At 39.0% G+C, this 23,782-nt stretch overlaps 1 protein-coding gene across 1 annotated transcript in view; it reads left to right on the top strand.

Moving 5' to 3' along the window:
* ERC2 (ELKS/RAB6-interacting/CAST family member 2) overlaps positions 1 to 23,782 on the top strand; it is an 887,162-nt gene that overhangs the window by 422,808 nt on the left and 440,572 nt on the right. Inside the window, exons 10-11 of the mRNA XM_047850845.1 lie at positions 1,630 to 1,823; positions 7,676 to 7,687. Coding sequence (XP_047706801.1) covers positions 1,630 to 1,823; positions 7,676 to 7,687 — 206 coding nt within the window. The remainder of the gene's footprint in view (positions 1 to 1,629; positions 1,824 to 7,675; positions 7,688 to 23,782) is intronic.

The raw sequence follows: 23,782 nt of genomic DNA, 5'->3' as shown, positions 1-23,782 counted from the left end.
TTAGCTCAGGATTCTCTTTCAGATTATTTAAATTATACTGAAAAAGCTCAGTAATCTATTAGAATAAAACCTAATGCATATACTAAGTAAACAAAAATAAATGTTTTCTGAGAAGCGTTGGTAAAAGGGAATAAACCAGTACCTGATAGTAGTATGTTGAACTGATAAATTTTTCCAAGTTCTTTTGCATAGTTGAGTTTATGTGTTGAGTAAGGAAATCTTAGATTAAAGAACATGAAAGCAAATTATTTTTTCCTATCCTCATGCTTAAATAATATGTTACATGCAAGAATATTATTCTAAAAATGATTTTGTCATAAATAAGAAATTTCTTTTTATACTAATTTTTTAATTTATTTCAACTAAATCATTGCAAAAAACTGTCAACCTTGTAATAGCAGTATTAGTGTTAATTTTTCTAACCATGCATGATTCATTTAACCCCACAGTAGCTATAGCTTGCTTGCCTTGTTTTTTCCCTGAAATTAAAAAAAAAAAAGTTATAAAAACACAATGAGCATCTGTTCTACATAGCAAGACAGCAGAACAACTTAAGTCCTAATAAATTGTTAACATTGTATTATTTCACACATGGATTTTGGAGATACATACATATATGACTTCTCAGAACTTTCTCTGTTGAATGTGCACTTTTGTTAAACTACTTGTTCTTTCCCTGCCTACTCTTTGAAGAAGTCAATTAGGAATAATGGGAAACAAGGGGTAGGCAAAACATTGCAGTGCAGTGTTCTTTCCATCTGTCTGAGAATATTTCAGCCAAAAGTTTATTTTGGGAAAAAAAAAAGCCGTAACACACTTTCAGACACACAAAACCACAAATACTTTGGCTGCAAATTATTCTGCAGTGTTGTTGCTGTGTTGTTGCCTGTGTATGTTCTTGTGTGTGAAGCTGCCACCCACCCATGCATGTGTTTGCAGATTCTTGTCTGTGTGCTTGTTCATGAATTAGCTCATCCTCCTCCTGGTTAAGGTTAAATTTCATCAAGAGAACAAGAATTTATGGGTATGACTGTTAGCTGGAAAGCCCTTCCTCACTTGCAAGTCTGTCTTTCAACCTACATCTTCTGCTGAAATCTCTCAGTGGGATGAAGTGTTCAATGAATAGTCAACCAGTCTCTTACATGTTACCGGACTTTACATATACCCTTGCTGGTTCTTGGAAAAATAATTTAATATTGCTTTATCTCAGTTTCTCTACTGGAAAAGGAAGCTGTTGGTATGAATCTCCTCCTTAACTATGAGGAGTCGAATTGTCTTCGTTCTGCTTGCCAAAGCATCAGGAATAAAGATGTCACAGTCTCTATTCCCAACCATCCCCCATTTTTTGGTGGGGGAAAAATACCCCAAAAGTGGTAACATTTAATGCAACAAAATATTAACAATAAAAGAAACTTCCCTGTGAAATTGTAATATAATTTAAAATCAGCATTGTTCCAAGGAAGCTGAAATGTAGGATTTTCCATTTTGCCTTTTAACTGACAGTATACCCATAATTCTTGATGGTTATTATTTTTTCTCCAAAGATAATTTCTGGGCCATTGGTGACTGCACTACCTATTGTTCTAAATTGTTGTCTTAACTACATTCTTTAAAAATATAATGTTGAAGGCTCATAATATTGAAGATGACTCCAGGATGAACCCTGAGTTTGCAGACCGGATAAAACAACTTGATAAAGAGGCATCTTACTACCGTGATGAGTGTGGCAAGGCCCAAGCGGAAGTCGACCGGTTGCTGGAGATCCTCAAGGAGGTGGAGAATGAAAAGAATGACAAGGACAAGAAAATTGCAGAACTTGAGAGGTAAGTTCTGCAGTCATGTTATGAATTGTCAGCAATGAGTGAACATGGGCTTAAGTTGCCCATTGCAGGTGGTGGGGGATTTGGAATGTGCATTCCTATTTCAAGTTGGAAACAAAGAATGGGGCCTATTAGGGATGATGTGTTTCTCTAGAACATTCAAGAAACCAACTGGCTTATCTTTTGAGCACTTATGTACTTCTTAAGTGTTTAAGAAAGAAATGGCCAAGTTTCTTGAGTGATGTCCCTGATTTCACATTTGGGACAGCAAAGTGTGTGAAAAATTGAGTCTATGACTACTTGAAACCTTAGTAGTGGTTGTTGTTGCTGTTTTCCCATAAAAGACAAGCATTTGTGGTTTAGGTTTGTTTCAGGCAAAGAATATGGAAGAATATATTTGGAAATTCATTCAAGATAGGAGAAAGGGAAAGGAGCTTGCATCCTTTGGATGTCTTTTGGCACACCACAACACACTCATCTTGGGATGTATCTTGTGAGAGGACCTTATAGCATTTGTTAAATAAACATGGTTTAATAGGATCTAAGGCAGGTCTACCTGATAGCAGATTCTGTCTAAAAACAAAGACGGTTGTATCAGGATTCCAGAACATTTAGATTTTCAGATAAATCATATCCATATTGTATTTAGGTATAGGATAGACTCTAAAAATAAGCTTTCTATCAGTGCTTTTTCCTATATTTTATATAAGGAAAGAATTTCTGAATAATCTTACGTAACTCCATTACCTCTGAGGATTTCTTACTGGTTCAGCAATAAGGCAGAATTTGTCTTTCCTAGATTCAGTCCATATGGAAGAGATCAACAAATTTTAAATAAATCAGTGAATGTTTGCCAGCTCTGATCAAGACACTTGTGAGGCCTGAAAGGACGTCAAGACGTGCAGAATAGCTCCCTATGGCCTTGTGGAAAGCTCACGGGCTGTACTGACAAAAAGACCTGGGTTCAAATTTTGCCTTTGCTTCGTGCCAGCTGTGCACCTTAAATCTTGTTAGAAATGAACCTCTAACAATCTCTTAAAATATATCATACTTTTCAGGTGCCAGGTCCTGGTGCAACAGTTCTATTATTAGAATAGTTGAATGCTAAAACAAGTAAATACTCAAGGTTAAGTGGCCATGTATTAAATGGATAGGTTAATTCTCAAATTTTCAACGTTTTCAAACATAGAATTTAATGTATTCAGATTCCAAGTCAATTAGTATTTCATTTAAAATCTTAGTATTAGTTCGATGATAATCAGAATTTTATATAGTGTGACCAATTTTAGCGATTAAATCAAGAATTTCTTTTCCTGACTAAGCATACAAATTAAAATCCTTAAGGGCTTAATTTTAATTTTAAGATATGGGAATGTTCTCTCAGTCTATTGGTTCCTAAAAACACTTTTTAATTTAATTTAATTTAATTTAATTTAATTTAATTTAATTTATTATTAATTAATTTTTTAAAAATGTTTATTTATTTTTGACAGAGAGAGAGCGAGCGAGCGAGCAGGGGAGGGGCAGAGAGAGGGGGAGACACAGAATCCAAAGCAGGTTTCAGGCTCTGAGCTGTCAGCACAGAGCCCTATGTGGGGCTTGAACTCATGAGCTGCAAGATCATGGCCTGAGCCAAAGTCAGATGCTTAACTGACTGAGCCACCCAGGCACCCCATCACTGTTAATTTTAGATGTATCTACATGGCTACCTTGGAATTATACATTAGGACCAAAATTTTCCTTAAAAAGCTAATGTAAAGTCACAGGGAAGTTATGATCACATCTCTTTTATTGGTGAGGAAACTGAAACCCTGTAAGGTTGAATTACCTTCTGGAGATTGGTCCTGTGGTCAGAAAAAGGCAAAACTGTAATGTATGTTTCCTGACTCCTAGTCTTATTATTCTGAGAATCTGTGAGTCTTTGAAAGGTGTAATATTATCTATTCCCTAGATAATGTTTATAATATTATCTATCCCCTAGATAATAATAATAATAATAATAATAATAATAATAATAATATGTATATTTTATGCTCATAATGTATATCAGGCACTTTCCTAGGCACTTGACCTGCAATACTTTATACCATTTAATCTTACAACACAGAAAGTATCATTATCTTCATTTTATAGATGAGAAAACTATGACTTATACAGATTAAGTAACTTTCTAAAATTTCAGAGTTTATAAGAATGAAAGTTGAAATTTGAACCCAGGTCTGACAGGTGAGTGACTGAGAACAATCCAATCTACCAGGGAGCTAGAAGGAAGAAATTAGTCCAGTAGCACTAGTCACATAACTGGCAGAGAGGCATCGCTGCTGGGCCACAGGAGATCTGTCTCATCTTTATTAGCTTTCATGGAAGCAAGTGATGGGCTCCACATTTTGAAGGCATTTTTCTGTACTAACCCAGCTCCCTAGAACTGTAACTGAAAAATGAGGATCAGCTACTATAAATATTTGCATAAAAATAGCATAGTCTTAGTTGGACAAACAGGTCTTAGCTGGACACTAGTGCCATTAAATCATCAAAAATATTCACATTTTAATATCCTCAATATGGAATGCATTAAAACAACAGTGATTTTATAGGCATTTATCTTTATGTACTTTCTGCACATTTTCTTTATCTCTATCTTTGCCTTTCCTTAAAGCTGATGCCTCCCAAGCACTGTAATTCATTAAACGTGTGGTGGGACTTGAGTCTGTCCCAGTTCTCTGCCTGCCTGTATCTTGGGTCCAGCAGCAGAACATAGTCTGGGAAATGTCTGAGCTCCAGCCCCAACCCAGGCCCCAAAGGAGGTGGGGGTAGAGAGCAAGAGGGAAAGTTTCTTGGGAAAAGGAGAGCTCAGCCTTGGCCTGCCTTTCTGAAGTGTTATCTGCTGAGCTACATGTGTATTCTGACCAAAACATCTTCCTCGTTTGTCAGGCAGCCCTTTTGAAATTGGGCAGTGTCTCCATTTTCTGGCTTAAACTACAAAATTCCTACCTCATAATGTTGGGAACTAAAGATTTCTTAGCAATGTGACATATATCTCCATTTTGGAGTCATGGAGGAGTGTTTGCAATTAAGTTTGTGATTTTGAAAACCAAAAAATTGAACTTGAAATAAATTTGTGGTCTCTGGTCTGTAATGTGACCTACCAGAGTGAAAAGACTTCTTTTTAAAGGCAGCAAGTGTTAAAATATTCCAGAACTTCAGTCATGTGCAACAAAAGGTTCAGGGTTAGTAATAATATAACTCAAATGACACGGACACTGGCCTACTTCTCTCTTAGAGGGCAATTCTTGTTTGTTTTCTACTCTGATAATCTTCCCATTTTTTATTTTCTCCACAATGTATATATTCAAAATAGCATCTGCCTGGCCCTTACATGGATGCATTTACCTCTTAAATTCTACATGAATGATGGTTTTCATCAGCCATTGAAAATTTTGCTTTTCAAAATGCATATTGGACAGTGTGATCCCCATGTGCAGTCTTTCTTATAAAGTCTTGCACTTGATGCTGATGGCTCAGCAGGGAGCTTCTGCCTTGGACAGCAGGGGACTCTGGGGAAGTTTGACACCCATGGGTGAAGGACTTTGAGCATATCTCTGAGGGTTGGTCCAAATCAGGTCGAAGTCTTTATCTGATCACCAGTGCTAGATACCACGTATGCTATATGATCAGATAGGCAATTAAACATTAGAGGAAGTGAAATATGTGGTCTTTCTGTGTCAGTGCCCATCAAGGGCTCTGAGTTTAATTTAGAGTTTCAGAATTAATTCTGCCTTAGGGAAAAGAGAGAGGTTAATAGAGCTCTTGTCAAACAAGTCCAGCTGCTACTGGATTTCTGACATCTCACCCATGGGAAGGAATTGGTCAGGTAACCTTTCATGTAATTATCTTAAATATGTTAAGGGGGGTTGTTGGTATATGTCTAGAAGACAGGGAATTCCCAAATCAAGCCCTCAATCGCATCCCTCCCCACTGTGGAGAGGAGAGTGGGTCCTTCAGTGTTCTACTCCTAAGACATAATAACATTGGAATAGAAAAGAGGTAGCACTTAATTAACTGGATCAAGACATAATGTCATCAGACATTCAGACATTTGAGAAATCATTTCAGATGCCTAAAAGCACCTTATCTAAGGTTGAGAAACAGACTATGATTTTTCCTTCTGAATTTGTTCAATAATGTGTTGACATAATTTCTCTGATGCCTTTCCTAACAGGTTTTACAAAATGTAGACTGAAGCTTTACTTAAAAAAAAAAAAATGATGATACTGTGTTCTAGAAGTCTCATGATATGTCAGAGAAACCTGATACTAGTTCTGTTTGTTTTGATATAAACTCTTCTTTCTGAGAGATTTCTATTTATGTTTGTTAAAGTGTTTAAAGACCTTTCAATGAAACAAGTGGCTGATGGTTTTGCACCATCCCTAGCAACCCTTGGGAAAAGGTAATGTATATTATGGATGCCTTTGGGAATTTGATGAAAACTAGGAACCCTTGGAAAAGGCAACTAATCTTAAATGTTTGCTTACTGTTTCAATTTAGGATTCTCTAAAGCTTGGCTATGGATCATAGTTTGATATACCTCTCTGATCAAGAAGGATTTGAAGGAACAGCTGGGGCCAGTGTCCCCACTCTGATCATGGCCTGATCTAACTTATTTTTGATCAGTTGTGTGTTCATGATCATGAAACACTCTGCAAAGGGATTTCAAATATGAGGGATTATTGAATCAATGCTTTCACCATGTGTTTAATCTTGAATTTTCTTTTTGAGTTTTATCATCATGGTCAACATTGTTTTCATTTGAAATGTTCTTATTTAAGCTTTCTCCAGATGATTTATTTTTCCTTTCTCTGTGAAATGCTTAAAATTACTTCTTAATAGTATGGAATGGTGGGAGTCCCATTGATAGATAGCTGGTAACCTGTTTGTATATCCACTTTGTTTTTTACAGAGAGCATTATATAGGTTAACAAAATGAATGTCCACTATATGCTCCTGTAGTAGCCTGAAGAAGATCATGACTTTTTTTTTCTTTTAATTTTTGCTTGATCTGGGACTTTATTGTTTTGACTTATTAGAAGGGCATATTAAATATTTTTGTACAAATAAGTTATCACGCATCTGGATATTTTCAGTGATGAAGTATGATCGTCATTTTCACAACTGAAAAAAATTACTCTCAGCTTTGGAAGTTGCTCTGTCCTTTTTTGGGAGGCTGATAGGAGGACAACACCTCACCTGAAGCCCTTCTTGCAGTGTCTTTGATCATTGCTAGGTGCCGTGCTTTGTGAGCATCGAAAATGGAAATCTTTGAACAGAAAGCCAAATTGCCCAGCCCCTTTTGTCTTTCAAGGAGGAAGGAAGAATATCTTATAAGATGGTTACTGGTTCAAATCAAATCTTTTCTGACATCAGTCCTTACCACCAGCTCTAATACCTTAGTAACCTCCATTTAAGTTTATAAAATAAAAGAATTTTATATGCACATAGATAGGAACTTTCCCAATGAATAAACCACCAGAAAAGGGCAAATTCCAGCTCTTGGGGTTGCTGGAGTACACCTCTGGTTCACATCAGTGCTTACAGTGATTATGCATATGAGAGCAGGTACTGGTTTCTTATGTATAATATTTAATAGAATAGCTTACAGTGTGTGCCCAGGGCTTTTTGAGGTAATATCAGATAAAAGTTGCTTTATTGTCCTTCATTTGGTTATAAAACCTGCTAATATAACATCTGTTGGCTGTATGTTTAAAACTAATGCATTTCCTTCCTTTTATTCTCTTTTGCTATCCCTTTTCCTTTCTGCTTATCCTCCAAATTGCTGCTTTCACCCTTGCTCCAATCAGCTTGACTCTCAGGTCAGTACTTTGAGTTTTTCTTCTAACTGCCTTTCCCCCCCAAGCTCAATTTATTGCTTGCACTTGTTTAACAAACACATTTCTGAAATGGTTTTCCTCTGGCCACCACATTTTTTTTCCCATTTCATCCCATGCCTAGGGATGGTTTATTTTTATGAGAAAGCTGTATAGGTGGGAAAGGGCAAAGAAGAAGATGGAAATAAATCACTGTAGGATTATTTGATACAATTTGATTTCTGGATTATACAATCAGTAAGAGAAATCAGAGTGAAAACTCCCTAGTGTGTTTCTCCTGAGCAGCTCAGAAAATTGATTGCATGATGATAAAACATGTTGCAGTGGAAAAAACAAAATGCAGGATGCTAAATTTAACCTAGGAGAACAAAAGATTTGCCTGTGACACAGCAACTCAAAAGCTGAATTTAATAGTGCAAACCACTCAGACTTTTTGCTTAATAAATCACTATGTTTTGAAAGATTTATGATACTTTTTTAAAAGTCACTTTTGAAAATTATCAGTGTGTTGGTAACATATTGTACACACATGTTATTTCCTGTCATTGTTTTGGTTTTTGACTTTTTTACTTCATTTTTATTAGCCATAAGACATACTTTAATTACCTAGGGCATAGCATATGGAACCAAATATAAAACTCGATTCCATGTTGACTATGTACACCCCAATATTAAGAAGCAAAATGAATGTTTTGCTTTAGAAACACATCCCAGATTTGATTCCTCTAAGATAGGGGTCCAAGTCAGTAATTTGTTCTCCTTTAAGTCAAGCAAGGCTTTTCTTTACAATAATATGCAGTAACATCTATTGATTTCTTCAGTCAATGAATTTACCAAAAGGTACTTGCTGTATGTTTTGAACTACCAAAACTTGGAAGAAAAAGACTCAAATTGATAGCCAATGTGGTTGTTCTTTTGAGAGGCAAGCGATACTATTTTCTTCTCTTTATTTAGTGTCTGCACCTATTTATTCTGTCCACTGCTTATCACCTAAGCCACCAGACCAATACATTTATGCTAACAGCAAGTGATTTCAAAATGAGGCCTCCTGCCTACACACCAGTTTTGTCCCACTGTCTGCTCCCAATCCATGTGGCTCATAGACCTTGAAAATGAAACCACATCTCTGCTATTCCCACATACCACACTGGGTGTCCCACAGGAACTGCCTTGAACTTCAACACAATGAACAAAGCCCATTCTCAAGAGTTCACGAGAGATCTAAACAGAGGTTAAAAGCATGGTCCTACAGAAGTGCTCTCATCCAAAAGCTAATGACAGTTCATTAACTTTCTGGTGCCCCTATATGCAGAGAGAGACCTAATAATGAAAGAGAGGAGGAGCTTGGCCACATGGCATCCAAACCTTTCCTCCAAGTTTTGGATCCGCTCTTTTAATGAAGCTTTTAGCCTTCGTCCTTGCGTATGTTTTTTGTTTTCTTTTTCCTTTTGCCTTCGCTCTGCTGCTCCTAATCTGCACCTGTTGATATTGAAGCCCTTGAGACCAGGAACCCCTTTTTCTCTCACACCTCATGTTCCCTGCCAGGGTCTTCAGATGTTGTCCACAGACATTCTACTATGTCTTATATGTCGGGAACTGTATGGTGTAGTACTTAGTTTTTTCCTCATTCATGGTGAATGAACATGAACTCTGACTCTCAGAAGACAAGATGCAGGATTAGGGCTGGGAGAGGTTGTGGGTGACAGGGGTCTATCTACAGGGGGCTCAGTGTGTTGATTGGTTTTGGTAAAATGTTCAGGCCAGGTCTGTTGTGTGAACTATATGGGCAAATCAAGATTCAGATCATTTCAATATCATTTAACCTCTTGCCCCATAAGCACACAATGGAGAAAATGTGCAATCATTGTAAACAGTCTCTTGTTATATTTTTAGTGTAAGAGAAATTGGGCAGCCCTGCTTTCCTGGAAACAAAAATGTCTATAGGTCTTGGAAGCTTTCTTGAGTTTTGACAAGTTTCCAGAGTTAACTGTGCTCCCCCCTTCCCCAACCACTCCAAGTTTACCAGTTAAAATAAAATGAAATGTAACAATTCTGGAGGGAAAATGGGTGAGGGATGGGTTAAATGGGTGATGGGTATTAAGGAGGGCACTTGCTGTAATGAGCACTGGGTAGTGTATATAAGTGTGAATCACTAAATTTTACACCTGAAACTAATATTACACTATTTTAACTAAGTGGAATTTAGTAAAAGCTTGAAAAAGGAAAAAAAATAGTTAAGGGAAAAAAATGAAATGTAACAATTGAATTGAATACAGGACCTCTGGCTAGCGTACTTTCTTTATATGACTTATAATTGAGATACATATATTTGTGTATGTATGCATACACATATGTGTGTATATACATATCACATTTTTTTTAACGTTTTTTATTTATTTATTGAGGCAGAGAGAGACAGAGCATGAACAGGGGAGGGGCAGAGAGAGAGGGAGACACAGAATCTGAAACAGGCTCCAGGCTCTGAGCTGTCAGCACAGAGCCCGACGCGGGGCTCGAACTCAGGGACCGTGAGATCATGACCTGAGCCGAAGTCGGACGCTTAACCGACCAAGCCACCCAGGCGCCCCTCACATTTTTTTTTTAATGTGTGGTCTTTCTTACCATAGAAGTCTGTAGTCTGCCCTGCACCTTCCTACCTCCCAATCTGAAGTTTGAAAACTTGACTCACTGTTGGGTCTCTTTTTCTTTGCTCTGGACACCATGGGAAATCTTCCCCTCCAACTACTATTTAAAATGGCCTCACTTCCTTTTCAAACTCTATACAGACTGTCCTGCTTGAATTCAGGTGGACAGATAATAAGTATCTGGTTTGGTAAAGTGCAAATGTCATATTCCAAACTGGTCAGATTCTCACTCCAGAAAACTCCCACTTCTGTCAAGAATCTCTTTACACACAAACCAGTGGGAAGCTGGAGAGATTTAACAGGATCTCTGCATTGCACTCTGGGGGAGAGTTTATGTTGAAGTTTGCTCATTTCTAGGAACTATTTGTGAGATTAGTGTGTGACTTATGACAGATGACATTATCTAGATAAATGTATGCAGCAACTGACCAAAAAAAAGAAACAATATCCTTTGGGATTCACTTCTAAATCCTGCCAGAGAGTCAACCAAGTAAAACCAGAAGACTCAGAGCTTTCCTGGGCTCTCCCAGCCTCCAGTTTGCTTTGGATCTTGGGTCAGCTGCTTCCTTGCTTGTGCCTCAGTATCCCTTCTTGGAGAGGAAGGAGCTGTGTTTTGAGTGGGTCTCCTGGGATCCCCCTGCACATATCCTGTGGGGGTACTGTTGGTGACAGGCTGTGTGCATCTCCCTGGCAAGCAGGCTCCAGCTGATGGCTGGCGCCTGGCAGCAGGCGTGAGCTCATTGTTACAGAGTCACTTCAAACACTTCTACCAAAATAAACTCTTTGTGATGTTTCCCCAGAGCTCAGTACTGCACTCTCAATCTCTCATTCTTCTAGCAAAGGATGAAGTCATTGCTCCCGGACCTCAGAGGTCTGTTGCCCAAAGAAATAATGAAAAACAACTTGCCTAGAGCATCCCCTGCTGTCCTGCAGTTTGTTCTTCACTAGTTCTTACCTCATTCTCTCCACAGATACCTAGTGAGCACCTACTGTGTGCTAGGCCTGGCACTATATGCTGGCCTGGCATTTCTAAAAAGCAGCTGATGAAGGGACGCCTGGGTAACTCGATTGGCTGAATGTCTGACTCTTGATATGGGCTCAGGTCATCATCTTGTGGTCATGAAATTGGGCCCTGCGTCAGGCTCCATGCTGGATATGGAGCCTGCTTGGGATTGTCTCTCTCCCTTTCTGCCCCTCCCCTGCTCATGCTCTCTCTTTCTCTCTCTCTCTTTCAAAATAAATGTAAAAAAAGATAGCTGATGAAAAACTGACCAAATCGCTTAAGAAATGATGATGTGTCGGGGCGCCTGGGTGGCTCAGTCAGTTAAGCATCCGACTTCAGACCAGGTCATGATCTCACAGTCCGTGAGTTCAAGCCCCACGTCGGGCTCTGTGCTGACAACTCAGAGCCTGGAGCCTGCTGCGGATTCTGTGACTCCTTGTCTCTCTGCCCCTCCACCTCTTGTGCTCTGTGTCTCTATAAACATTAAAAAAAAAAAGTTAGAAATGATGATGTATATTATATTCATTTTTATATTCGTTATGCACATTGATATTAATAATAATAGAAATAACAGAAGTAGAAGTAACAGCAGCAGTAACAATATTGGACATTAAGTGCCAGCACTGAATTAATAACTTTTTTTGTAGTGTTTACTTATAGCAACTGTATGAGGTTGGGACTGTCTGTTCTTTCATGTTAGAGAAGAGGAAACTGGAGTTCATAAAAGTTAAATATTTTTCTCAAGTTAATACAAGCTAGTAAGTGAAGAAATTGGGGTTTTTCACCCCAAAGCCGGTCCTTTCTGATTTACAAATGGAATCTTTTGCCACTTCTTCAATTGCATTAAAATCATTGAGAAGACCTGCAGTAGGGACTCCCGTGCAATTGAGTAGGATCCACAGTTTCCCAAATATGGGGTTCATAGAATAGACCACATGAAACACCTTGGGGAAATACTGTCCTGTTGGCTGTGCAGACAGCCTCTCTCTTCACTCTGTGATTCTTACCTCCCTCCCCCTCCACCTCTTCCCCCTCCTTGGGCTGGTTTCTTCTGTAAAAATCCTGCCTCTTCATGGCCCTATCAGGTATCACCTGTCCAACCTTCCCTGAGCCCCTGAAGCAGAAGCAGTTTCTCCCTGCCTTGACCTCCTGAGCTTTATCTGACCCTTTCTCCTGGCCTGTGTTATATCCTACCTTGGATTAGGCACTGTGTCTCCTAGTAGATGGCGGCTTCCTTGAGCACCGGCTGGATCTCCAGCTCCACATGGTGTTGTAGCACACACTGGAAGTGGCAATCACACTCCTGTGTGTTGAATAAATGACTGTTGAAGACAGTAACTTCCTTCGCTCCCTCTCACCCCTCATGCCCTCTACTGGGTCCCTATGGAGAGTTGCTGGTGGGCTCTTCCTGGAGGTGGAGTCGACTGTGTTGACTGCTTCAGACAGGAAGCCCTCAGAAAAGTTATGATTAGTTTTCTATCAAGCTGGTTGCTTGAAAGTTCAAGAAAAGTAAAGACACAGATAAAGGGAGAAGAGGAAACATCTCCTTCTAAATTTATCTTTTTCTCCCTCCCTCTCTCCCTTTCTCTTTCCCTCCTCTACTCCTTCATCTCTCCCTTCTTCCTTTCTTGTCTCCCTGCTCCCCTTCTTATCCCTTTCTGTCTTTTGTTCCCTCCTTCCATCTTCCTTTCTTTTCCTTTCCTCTTCTTTCTCTTTCCCTCCCTCTCCTTCCCCTCTTTTCTTGACTGTTCATTGAAATCCTTCTGCATTGAGTCAGTGAGGTATGGGAATTTAGCAGTAAAACAGACATGACCCCTTCCCTCACTGAATTCAAAGACCAGCACTTCCTATAAGGAAGGATTTGGCTACTAAGAAAAATAGTTTGTCCCATTTATACTAATAACTGGAAAAACTGGGTTTCAGGTGTTTTTTTAAATTCCTTTTCCTGTTGGGGTTGAAGGGGTTATCCACAGGTCAGAAAATTATTTCCCTCTTTTAGCTGCCTTATACTAATGCTGACATTTCTGGTGAAGTGTCAGAAAATTTTATGCCCAAGCAGAACTGGTAGAAAGCCAGAAATCAGTTGATTTTGCTTTGGGTGCAAATATTTTATTGGGGATGGAAAAAGTTGTTTTCCCTGATTTACAGCTCCTGCAAACATAAAATGGGTTCTATATTTGGAAATGTTTTTGAACTTTTGAGGTGTAGGCAGGGGTTGGTTCTTGCACCTTTCCAACCTGGCCTTGATAGGACTTGCCATGGCTAATGTTTTGCTGAGCCAGCTCCAATTTGTAGAGCTAGGGCTTTATGCTCTATATTATTTTTACTTTTCAACTTTTGCTTGAGTGGCTGCTCTGGCTCTCTATCTGTATTCTCTAGAATGTGAAGAAGATTGAAGGAACACAATTTGCATTGTAGTTGAAATGCTTTGTGGTACAGTGTGTTTCTGAGGTCCTTGGAGATGAGTAAAACCATTTTGCACTTGCAGATCTGTTAAAACAATGACAACAACAGCAAAATCAAGGGATAGTCCTGGGTAGGCCTGGTAAATTTTGGCCCCAGGAGAAGAGATGCCAAGTTGGTCGGGTTAACCATTCCTTTGTGGTTTTTCAAAACCTTCGCCCCCCCTTCCCCACCCATTCTGTCCATACTCCTGGCTTTTGGTTGGTACTACCATATGGATGAATATCAGCAAATAGTAAATCTTCTCAAGATATGTTAGCCTTTTCTGTAAATGTTGAGAAGGGGAAGGAATTTTTTAAAAAAATAGTTTCTCAGTATTATTATAAATCACTTTCTAGAAAAATAATATCTATTTCCTTTATATGGCTTTTCTTATGAAATGTGAATTCTATCACTTCATTACCCACAATACCAGCTCACGTTGTAGGGAAACCTATCCAACTAGTGACTGGGACTCTCTTCTGTATTGGGTAAAGGTACTTGGAATTTTCACACTGCATAATTTCACATTTTTGTGAAGCCTACGTTTTGGAGGAACCTATTTAAAAATGAGTGGGTACTGTGTATGTTTCTCTGAACAAAATACCTTGTTGTTAATATACCTAACAAGGGTTTTGGAAGTTTCTTTGTAAGGAATTCTTATAATTTTAATATTTGCTGCTCTTTTTAATTTTACCCTAAATTTAATGAATACTATACAGTTGAAGATTAAGTATAATGTCAAGGTAAATAAATATGAAAAGCAGAATAGGAAGACAGAAATTGGCTGATTTTGCTTTGGGTGCAACTATTTTATTGAGGATGGGAAAAAGTTGTTGTTTTTTTCTAATTCACAGCTCCTGCAAAAATAAAGTGAACTGTGTAGAATTATTTTTATAGAAAAACTTTAATTCTAGAAATTACAGAGCGAGTCAGGGAATGGAAATAAATTTCCTCTTGAAGACTCTCCTGTTGCTTTTTTTTCAGTCCAAGAGCAGTGAGACTTATGTTTTAACTCTTAGCTTGCCCAGTGACCTTCTCTTCCAGTTTTTTTTTTCTAGTTGGTAACGTTGTTAATATAAGCATTATTCTTATTGGTATAAACATAACTGAGTGTACAATGATTTATGCTTTGCAATAATTTTTTCAGTGAAAGTTGAAAAGTGTGTGATCCTCACCATGTGTGGACAAATTATGCTATTTCTTGTGAGATCCCACATGTAATTGTGAAGACACGTGGTGTGAACATAAGCAACTCTTGAGACATTTTAATGTGTGGCAGGAGCAGAGCTTCAAACAGAGAATTGCCTTGCAAAATTTTACTTCAGGTCTTGGAAAATCTCTCTAGAAGGTTTTGAGAACATAACCATTACCTTTCCTGGATGCGAACATGAAGTAATGGAATAGTCTCTTGATGGCCTTTGGTGTTGGTCAACTGGAATATTCCCATGGCTGGACAGATCTCGATGTGATGTGTGAGTTGAAGTGTAAGAGAGTGGTTTTAAATTTAACTTCAGAGCCCTCTGCTATTTAATCATATGTCAGTTTGATGGTTCCAAGGACAGCATGATATGTTGCTCACAGATAATTACCGTGGAGAAAATGAGTTGGTTATAATAATGAATAGCTGGAGAATCTTCTGATAACCTGTGATGAGTGGGCCTTGGTGAGAAACACTCACTGGGCAATTGGCACATAGGTGTCCTATCACTCTGGTGAGTGTGGGTGCTCTCTGCCACCTAAACATGCAAAGCAGGGGCTTTTTAGGGATTCCTGAACAGATAAAGAAGCACTGATCTTGGATTTCATGTGTATCATCTATCCCAGACCTACTACTTTATATTAGTATTTCACTTGTAATTCAGGTTATTCAAACTGCTACCTATTGTCAGAATGTTACATGTAGAAAATCAAACTCCATCTTAAGAAATAGCATCCTCATTGCTGTGGCATGTCGGACACACATCCACAGGTCTTTAAGCCTATCCTTGTGTGTGTAAAATGGAGACAGTGTATTACACTTATCCCTCAGGAGCTTGTGGTCAGAATGCACGCTGGGCATGGAGCACAGCCTGGCACACAGCAGATGTTCATTAAGTGGTGATGGTTGTGATGAAGATTTTCATGACAAGAATAGCAGGTGGGAGGAGGGAGTTCACGCAAGAGAGAGGTGGGAGGCAATCTGACCAGGCAGCCTCCTTGGCTTTCCTAGTTATAGAAAATTCAGTTGCTAGAATAAAAGGCTTAACGTGGAAAACAACCTTGCCCTACTGAATGTTTTTTTTTTCCTGAGGGATGTGAGTAAGTAAACCTAGAAAATTCATCTTATGTCCATTTAAAAGCAATCTTTGTCTTACATAAGGATGTATTTTAGACTTTTCTGGAACAAAATAGCTAAGATTCAGCCATTGGTTTTCTGTATCTGTGCATAAAAGGACCTAACATTGAATTTAGAGGCCAAGTATCCCTGCGTGTTCCTTCATCCATTTGTTTCCTATATTCATTGACTTACTTTCATCAAATAGTACTTGTAAGTATGCTTTGTACCAGGCACTTTGGTGTAACTTGAACTATTCCTAGAAGCAGCATCTAGAAAGATGGAAGCAAATTGATAGGAGTTATAGAATGATACTTATGCGAGTGGTATAATGGAATACAGACTGTTTTGTTCCTTGACTTTCTTTTTTTAAAAATGAAATGTCTGAGATTCTTCCATATCCATACATGAAAGCTTCCATTCCTTTTAACCTTTGCGTACTGTTTTTTTGTACCAGTCTCCTCCTGAGGATTTTTAGATTGTTTCAATTTCCCCCTCCCCTCATATAGACTCCTATAATTAATAACTTTGAATAGGCTTAATTTCATATGTATATGAATATGTCTGTAGGATAAATTCCTAGGTTTGGAATTGCTAGGACAATATATTTCTAATTTTTCTAGTTGCCTTCTATAGAGACTAGACCATTTATAGTCCAATCAGCAATATAAAAGAGAGCCTATTTCTCATTAACTCTGTCAATGCAATGTGATTTTCATGCTTTTTATTTTTGTCACTATGGAAAGAGAACAATGGCATTTAAATGTAGTTTTCATTTGCTTTTATCTTATTACAGGTGAAGATGGGTATCTTTAAATAGGTTTATAATTTGTCATATTCTTTTTTAAATTTATTTTTAGAAGCTCTTTATATATTAGAAAAATTACCCATTTGTCTGATTTGACTTCAAATTTTTGTTTAACGTTTATTCATTTTTGAGAGACAGAGAGAGACAGAGCATGAGCGGGGAAGGGGCAGAGAGAGGGAGCCTCAGAATCTGAAGCAGGCTCCAGGCTCTGAGCTGTCAGGACAGAGCCTGACACGGGGCTCAAACTCACAAACTGCAAGATCATGACCTGAGCCAAAGTGGGACACTCAACCGACTGAGCCATCCAGGCGCCCCTGATTTGACTTTAAAATGCTCCTCTTGCCAATTTGCTTTTTCTTTTGTGTTAATGGTGGTTTCTGTTATACAGAAATTATTACAAATTATTTTTATGTAGTCAAATATTCAGTGTTTTCTGTTATATCTTCTGAATTTTGTGTCATAAGAACAATTGTCCTGTTTTTTAGGGGGGTTATTTTTATGGTTTGAATTTCTGCATTTAGTCTTTGAACCATCTGGAATTCATCTTACTGTAAGGTATGAAGTATGGATATAACTACTTTTTTCTAGGTCAGGTGAAGTTTAAATGTCACTTCCTCTGTTTGCCTTTCACTGGAGCTAGCCAAGCCCAGGTCTCTTATAAATTCGTGTAACTTCCCACTAGAACATGAAGCACAGACTTAATTCTTGTTCAACATCTATCCTCTAGTCCAGAGTGGAACTTTTATCTGGAAAGAACCTGTCTTATCCACCCCAGTGCCTGTAAAATAGACACTTAATAAATATTTGTATAATGAATTAATAGTGTGAATTATAAAGAGCTGAAGTTATGAGGGGATAGAATTTATGCATAATTAGATGCTACAGAAAGACATACAGGTGGAATGTGAGCCTTTGAAGCTTACATAGAGGGGAACCAAGACAATGGGGTGGTGGAAGATTAGATAGCTATTGCTATTTGGGGCAATAAAACAGCCCTGTGTTTAGAGTCTCCTTGGACCCAAGATGGCTTTCCCAATACCCTTCTCTGTAAGACCCAGCAGGAATCTCTCTTTTTTTCTTCTTGGGAAGCCTAATTTCTCAGCTTTCCCTGGGTTTAGTGAGACCTGCCTACATGATTGAGATTCCTGCCTAACATTGCAGGATGTAGGAACAGGTGTGGAAATATGGCAGGAGCTAAGAACAGAGAGGTTTTGTCCAGCCTGTGTTTTAGATACTTTTGGATAGCTAGGCAGCTCTGTCTAGTAGGCAGATAGGAATTAAAATCTAGAATTGGACAAAGAGGCATTCCCCGTGGCAGAGTATGCCAAATTCAATAAGAATGTCATGGGCATTCAGAGGATAGAGGGGTCAGGGAAGCTTCTATGAATGTGATGGTATTTGCACTGGACCAGAAAAATGGAAAGAATTTTATCAGATGTAGAATTAGGTGAGGAGCATGAGTAAAGGCAACAGGGCTGAGACAGTACAATGTTCAGGAGAGAGGGCAGGGGACTCTGTAGCTTAAGCTCTGGAATGGGGGGAAGAGTAAGCAGTAAAGATTTGCCAGGACAGGGAAAGCCTTGAGTACTTAGCTCAAGATTTTGAACTTTTTGAGTCTGGGAATAGCAGGCAGGAGTGTCCTCCAGAAGGAATATAGAATCTTAGTGCTGGAGGGCTAGGCAGTAGCCCAAGCTAGAAGGAACAGAGGTACCGAAATAAGGTGGTAGCCCTAGAGGTGAAAAGGGAGGAACAGGCTTAAGAGATGCAAGGATAATTAATAAAATACGCAAACAGACAAAACACAAAAATTAGCAGCCTGTATATTGATCCTTTAGTTTTTAGAAGAAACTAACAAATTAACAAGAGCCAGCAAGACAAGAAAACAAATAAAACCTACATACTCTAATAGCAGGAAGAACATAAAGGTGTGGTGGCAAATAGTTTGCTCAAGCAGTCTGTAGTTGTTATTGTAGCAGAGAAAACAAAAGACTCAATTGAGTACTTACTTGGTCCTATGCATGATGTTATATTCTTTAGAGTTGATCACACATTTTCTTTATAGTAACTCCAAGACAGTACTATTATTGGTCCCATTTGAGATGAGGACAGCCAGGCTCAGAGAAGTTAAGTAACTTGCCCATTGTCACACAGCTATTAATTAGTGGAGTCAGGATTCAAACTCAGCTGTTCTGACTACAGAACCCAGAATCAACCACTGCATTCTATTCCACAATGAGAAGTTTTGAGCTAGGATAAATTGGTTTGGCTCAAGAACTCCCGATACTGTAGGGACTACTCTTTAATGTGCTTCTTTTGGGGCGGAAAACTATTTCTATAACAAAGGATTCCAACCATTGATGAAAACCTCTTGTAATGGAAGTTGAGAAGCTGTTTGTGTTGGCAGATGTAGTAGCCTTTTTTTGAGCTGCTGGTCTGCGTCTTCACCCTCTCTTGAACAGGGATGTGGAGTTCTCTTTCTGAAGTGAGTTTGAGTAGGCTTGGTGAGCGGGCCTCCGCGGAGGCCCCAGCCCCTTTGTAGGCCAGAGACAGTCATCAGCTTCAAATGGGCTTCAAGAAACATGGACAGCAGAGCTGGGGGAAGACCTCAGGCCATCCATCCTCCTGCCTGCTTAAGACAGTTCCCGGTGCGGGAATACTGGGGAGGCGGCCAAGAGAAAAGATGTATTTCCAGGAGGGGTTTTCTGCTTCTTCCAGGAATCATTCTTGGGACAGTTCTTCATGGCCCCACACAGTGTGGTCAAAGAATCCCAGCAGCATAAAAGCTGAAAAGAAATGAAAGCCTTTTTTTTTAATGATAAATGATGATTTTACTTTTGGAAAAAAAGAAAAAAAAACCAGCACAAACAATACAACTCCCTGATAGAGAGATGGTCTTTTCTGTAGCACAATGTCTGTATCTGCCTTGATCTTATCTGAGGCATGGAGGAGGGTTGGCAGCACATAAAAAAAGGCTGAGAGTTCAGACCTATGCACTCGTGCCCTTGTCCAGGCAGTCATCATACTGGAACCATTTCTCCCTAATCATTATGGTTAGGTCCAGAGGTAGGTATCAGGCCACCAAAATGTAGTGTTTTCCTCCTGCAGATATGGGTGGGTTTTTTTGTTTTATTTTTAAACTTTTAAGCTTTAATAACTTCATCTGTGTGCCTGATAAAGAGGATCTGTGTTAGCTTCTCAGTTCTCATAGCTGTTGGGGAGAGCGGGGTTTCTTTTCTGTTCATTGTTTGTCACTTTGTTGAGTTTACCTTCTCATCTCTCATAAACATTTTGCTTTTGTTCAGTCCTTTAAAATGAAGATGCTTTGGGTAGAATGACTAACATAACTCTCCTCAACTGCTCAACATTTTAAGTGTTATTTGTAAATTGTTTTTATCAATAAGCAATTTTGTAAAGTTTAAAAGCACACAAGACCTTTCTGAAGACACACTCTCTCTATATGTGTGTGTGTGTGTGTGTGTGTGTGTGTGTGCGCGCGCGCGCGCGCTTATTTTTGAGAGAGAGACAGAGTGTGAGTGGGGGAGGGACAGAGAGAGAGGGAGACACAGAATCTGAAGGAAGCTCCAGTCTCTGAGCTGTCAGCATGGAGCCTGACGCAGGGTTCGAAGCCATGAACTGCGAGATCATGACCTGAGCTGAAGCCAGATGCTTAACTGACTGAGCCACCCAGGCACTCCAAAAGACCCTACATTTTTAACATAATTTGGAGGAAAGATAATTCTAAATGCCTTCCTTAGAAAACTTTGCTGATGTTCATTAAGCACTTCCCATGGGCCAGGCTCTGTGAAGAAGACACTGGTGTGAAATATTCTTTCTAGTCCCCAACAACCCTGTAATACAGGGAGTATTAATTTGCAATGGGCAGATGAGTAAACTGAAGCTTAGTGAGGTTATTGCTACCCTTCTCAACATCACTATGTATCTGAACCCAGGTTTTCTCAAAAGCAAGAGACATGGATGCAAACGCACCTGGGTGCTCTTGCATGCTATAATAAAAACAATTTAAAAAATTTGTTTTTGTCATGAAGGCAGTGAGGAACGAAATGGTGTTTTAGAAGGGTTTCTGTCTCATATTTCCAGTACAACCAAAATTGGACTCTTCACCCTTTCCTTCACTCATGTTCCCACTACTTCATATACTTGGCATTGAGTCTTGGAACTGGTACAACATCCACCTGTGTTTCTAAGATAGAAACCTTGGTTCATCCCTCACTCGGTCTAATCCCCTCAAATTTCATCTCTCTCAGTGCCTTTTCCCATTCTAATGGCTGTTATCCCCATTCGTCATTTGGTCTATTGCAGTAGCCTCCAGAGAGTCCTAGCCTGCCCCCATCGTCTGCTCCAGATGAAATCTGGAGGTGAGGCAGGTGAGGCAGCGCCTGTGCCCAGAAGCCCTTGTTGCCTCCTCCTCACACACTGGGCAGCATAGGAAACTCTGTGCCTGGCTTATGGAATCCTTCACACTCTGGACCCCAGGTTGCCTTCAAGTCTTATCTCAAAGCCCTAAATAAATAAAAAGCGCCTCCACCTCCTTATTTTCTACTCTTTGTGTCACTGAATTTTTTCTCATATCCTACACTTGCTAGGTCTTTCCTATCCTATGTCTCTACATTCTAGCATGCTCTTCCCATTGCTTAAACATGCCTTTCCTCCTCTTTTCCCACAAAACTCTTACTTGTCCTTGAAGTGTCAATTCACATGTCTTCCTCTGATCCTCTCAAAGTCAGTAGTTCCATCTTGTGTCTGACAGTACTTCATGTTGTAAAAAGCATGTTATTTTCTAACCGCATGTTTCTCCCTTCCACTAAACTTTGAACTAATGGTGGAGACAATTTCCTCTTCATCTTTGTGTCTTCAGTTGCTAACACATGGTTATTGCTCCATAAATATTTGTTGGATGATTAGATGGATGAATGGATGGAAAGATGGATGAAAGGACAGATAGATAATTTGGCAGCAGAGAAGCCAGATAGGAACTATTTCAGTATCTGGACAAAGACAACAAGGCATGAGGTAAGATGGCAGCAGTAATAGTGAGAAGGTAACTATTATGGTAGACATTTTAAATTAAATTAAAACGGCAGATTGTGTGAGGAAGGAGCACTTACTCCTTCTTGACTCCCTATCTTGGATGACCTTGATGGAGAAGAAACTGCAAAAGAAGTAGGGTGATTTTTCACTTTGGAGAGGGACAGGGGATAATTAGGTTTTTTAAAGTTTTTATTTTAATTCTGGTTAGTTAACATACAGTTTTATATTAGTTTCAAGGGTGCAATATAGTGATTCCATGCATCATGTAGTGCTCCTCACAAGTGCACTTCTTAATCCCCATCACCTATGTAACCCATTCTCCCATCCACCCCCACTCTGGTAATTATCAGTTCTCCATAGTTAAGAGTATTAGTTTTGTTTTGTTTTTTATTTTTTTTATGTTTATTTTTGACACAGAGAGGGAGAGACAGAGAGTGAGTGGGGGAGGGGCAGAGAGAGAGGGAGACAGAATCCAAAGCAGGCTCCAGGCTCTGCACTGTCAGCACAGAGCTTGACGCAGGGCTTGGAACCAGGAACCATGAGATCATGACCTGAGCCAAAGTCAGACGCTCAGGTTGATCTTTTGGTTGTTGAATCTGAGACCCACGTGGGGCTCTGCGCTGACAATGAGGAGCCTGCTTGGGATTCTCTCTCTCTGCCCTTCCCCACCCTCTTTCTCTCTCTCTCAAAATGAATAAATAAACATGAAAAAGAGTCTTAGTTTTGAGTATATTGAGATATATGTAGGATATCCAGAAAGAGTTGTTCAGTAAACATTTGAAAATTTAAGAAAAAGGCCATTGCTCCTCCAGAGGGTGGGATTTCAAGCTACTGCTTGAAATCCCTTCTTTCAGCTCTGCCATCTCTCTCCATCTCCTTTACCCACACACCAGTCTATATGTTCCTCATATAGGAAGATGTCCAAGAAATACTGTAAAATGTAAAGCATTATCTATTTTATTTTTAAAGGGATATGTGTATCTATTTGTCCAATCTGCCAAAGAAGATCTCTGGAAAGATTGACAAAATATGCTTAACAGTGGGAGTGGTTATTGCAGAGGTGGGGAAGAATATAGGCTTTCTTTTTATAAACTCTTGTACTATTTTTTTAATCACTAGCATGTATAATTTTTTAATTAAGGTATAATTCATATATAGTAAAATTCCTTTTTATAGCGTATAATTTAATGGTTGTTGGTGTATTCACAAGGTTGTGCAATCATCACCACTAATTCCAGAATTAAATTTTAATCACCAGAGAGAAACCATTAGCAGTCACTCATTTCTCCAATCATCCCCCCCCCCCCCCCTCCAGCCCCTAGTCTACTCTCTGTCTCTATGGATTTGCATATTTGGGACATTTCATATAAGTGAGATCATGTAATATGTGGTCTTTTGTGATTGTATTCTTTCACTTAGCTTAATATGTTTGGATTCATTCATGTTGTAGCATGGGTATTTCCTTCCTTTTTACTGCTTAATAATATTCCGTTATATGAATATAACATTTTGTTTATATATTTATTTGTTGATTAACTTTTGGGTTGTTTGTACTTTTTAGCTAGTTTGAACAATGCTGATATGAACATTCATTTGCAAGTTGTTGTTTAAAAATCTGTTTTCATTCTCTTGGGTATGTACCTTGGAGTGGAATTTCTGTGTCATATGATGATTCTGTTCAAGTTCTTGAGGAACTGCCCAATTGTTTTTCACAGTGGCTGTGCTATTTTACATTTCCATCAGTACCGTGTGATAGTCCCAGTTTCTCCACATTCTCACCAACATGTGTTACTGCCTATCTTTGGATCATAGTCAT

The sequence above is a fragment of the Prionailurus viverrinus genome, chromosome A2 (genome assembly GCF_022837055.1).
Source record: "Prionailurus viverrinus isolate Anna chromosome A2, UM_Priviv_1.0, whole genome shotgun sequence".
Lineage (NCBI taxonomy): Eukaryota > Metazoa > Chordata > Mammalia > Carnivora > Felidae > Prionailurus > Prionailurus viverrinus.
Note: the sequence above shows the minus strand (reverse complement) of the source record. Positions and strands in the feature narration are given on the sequence as shown.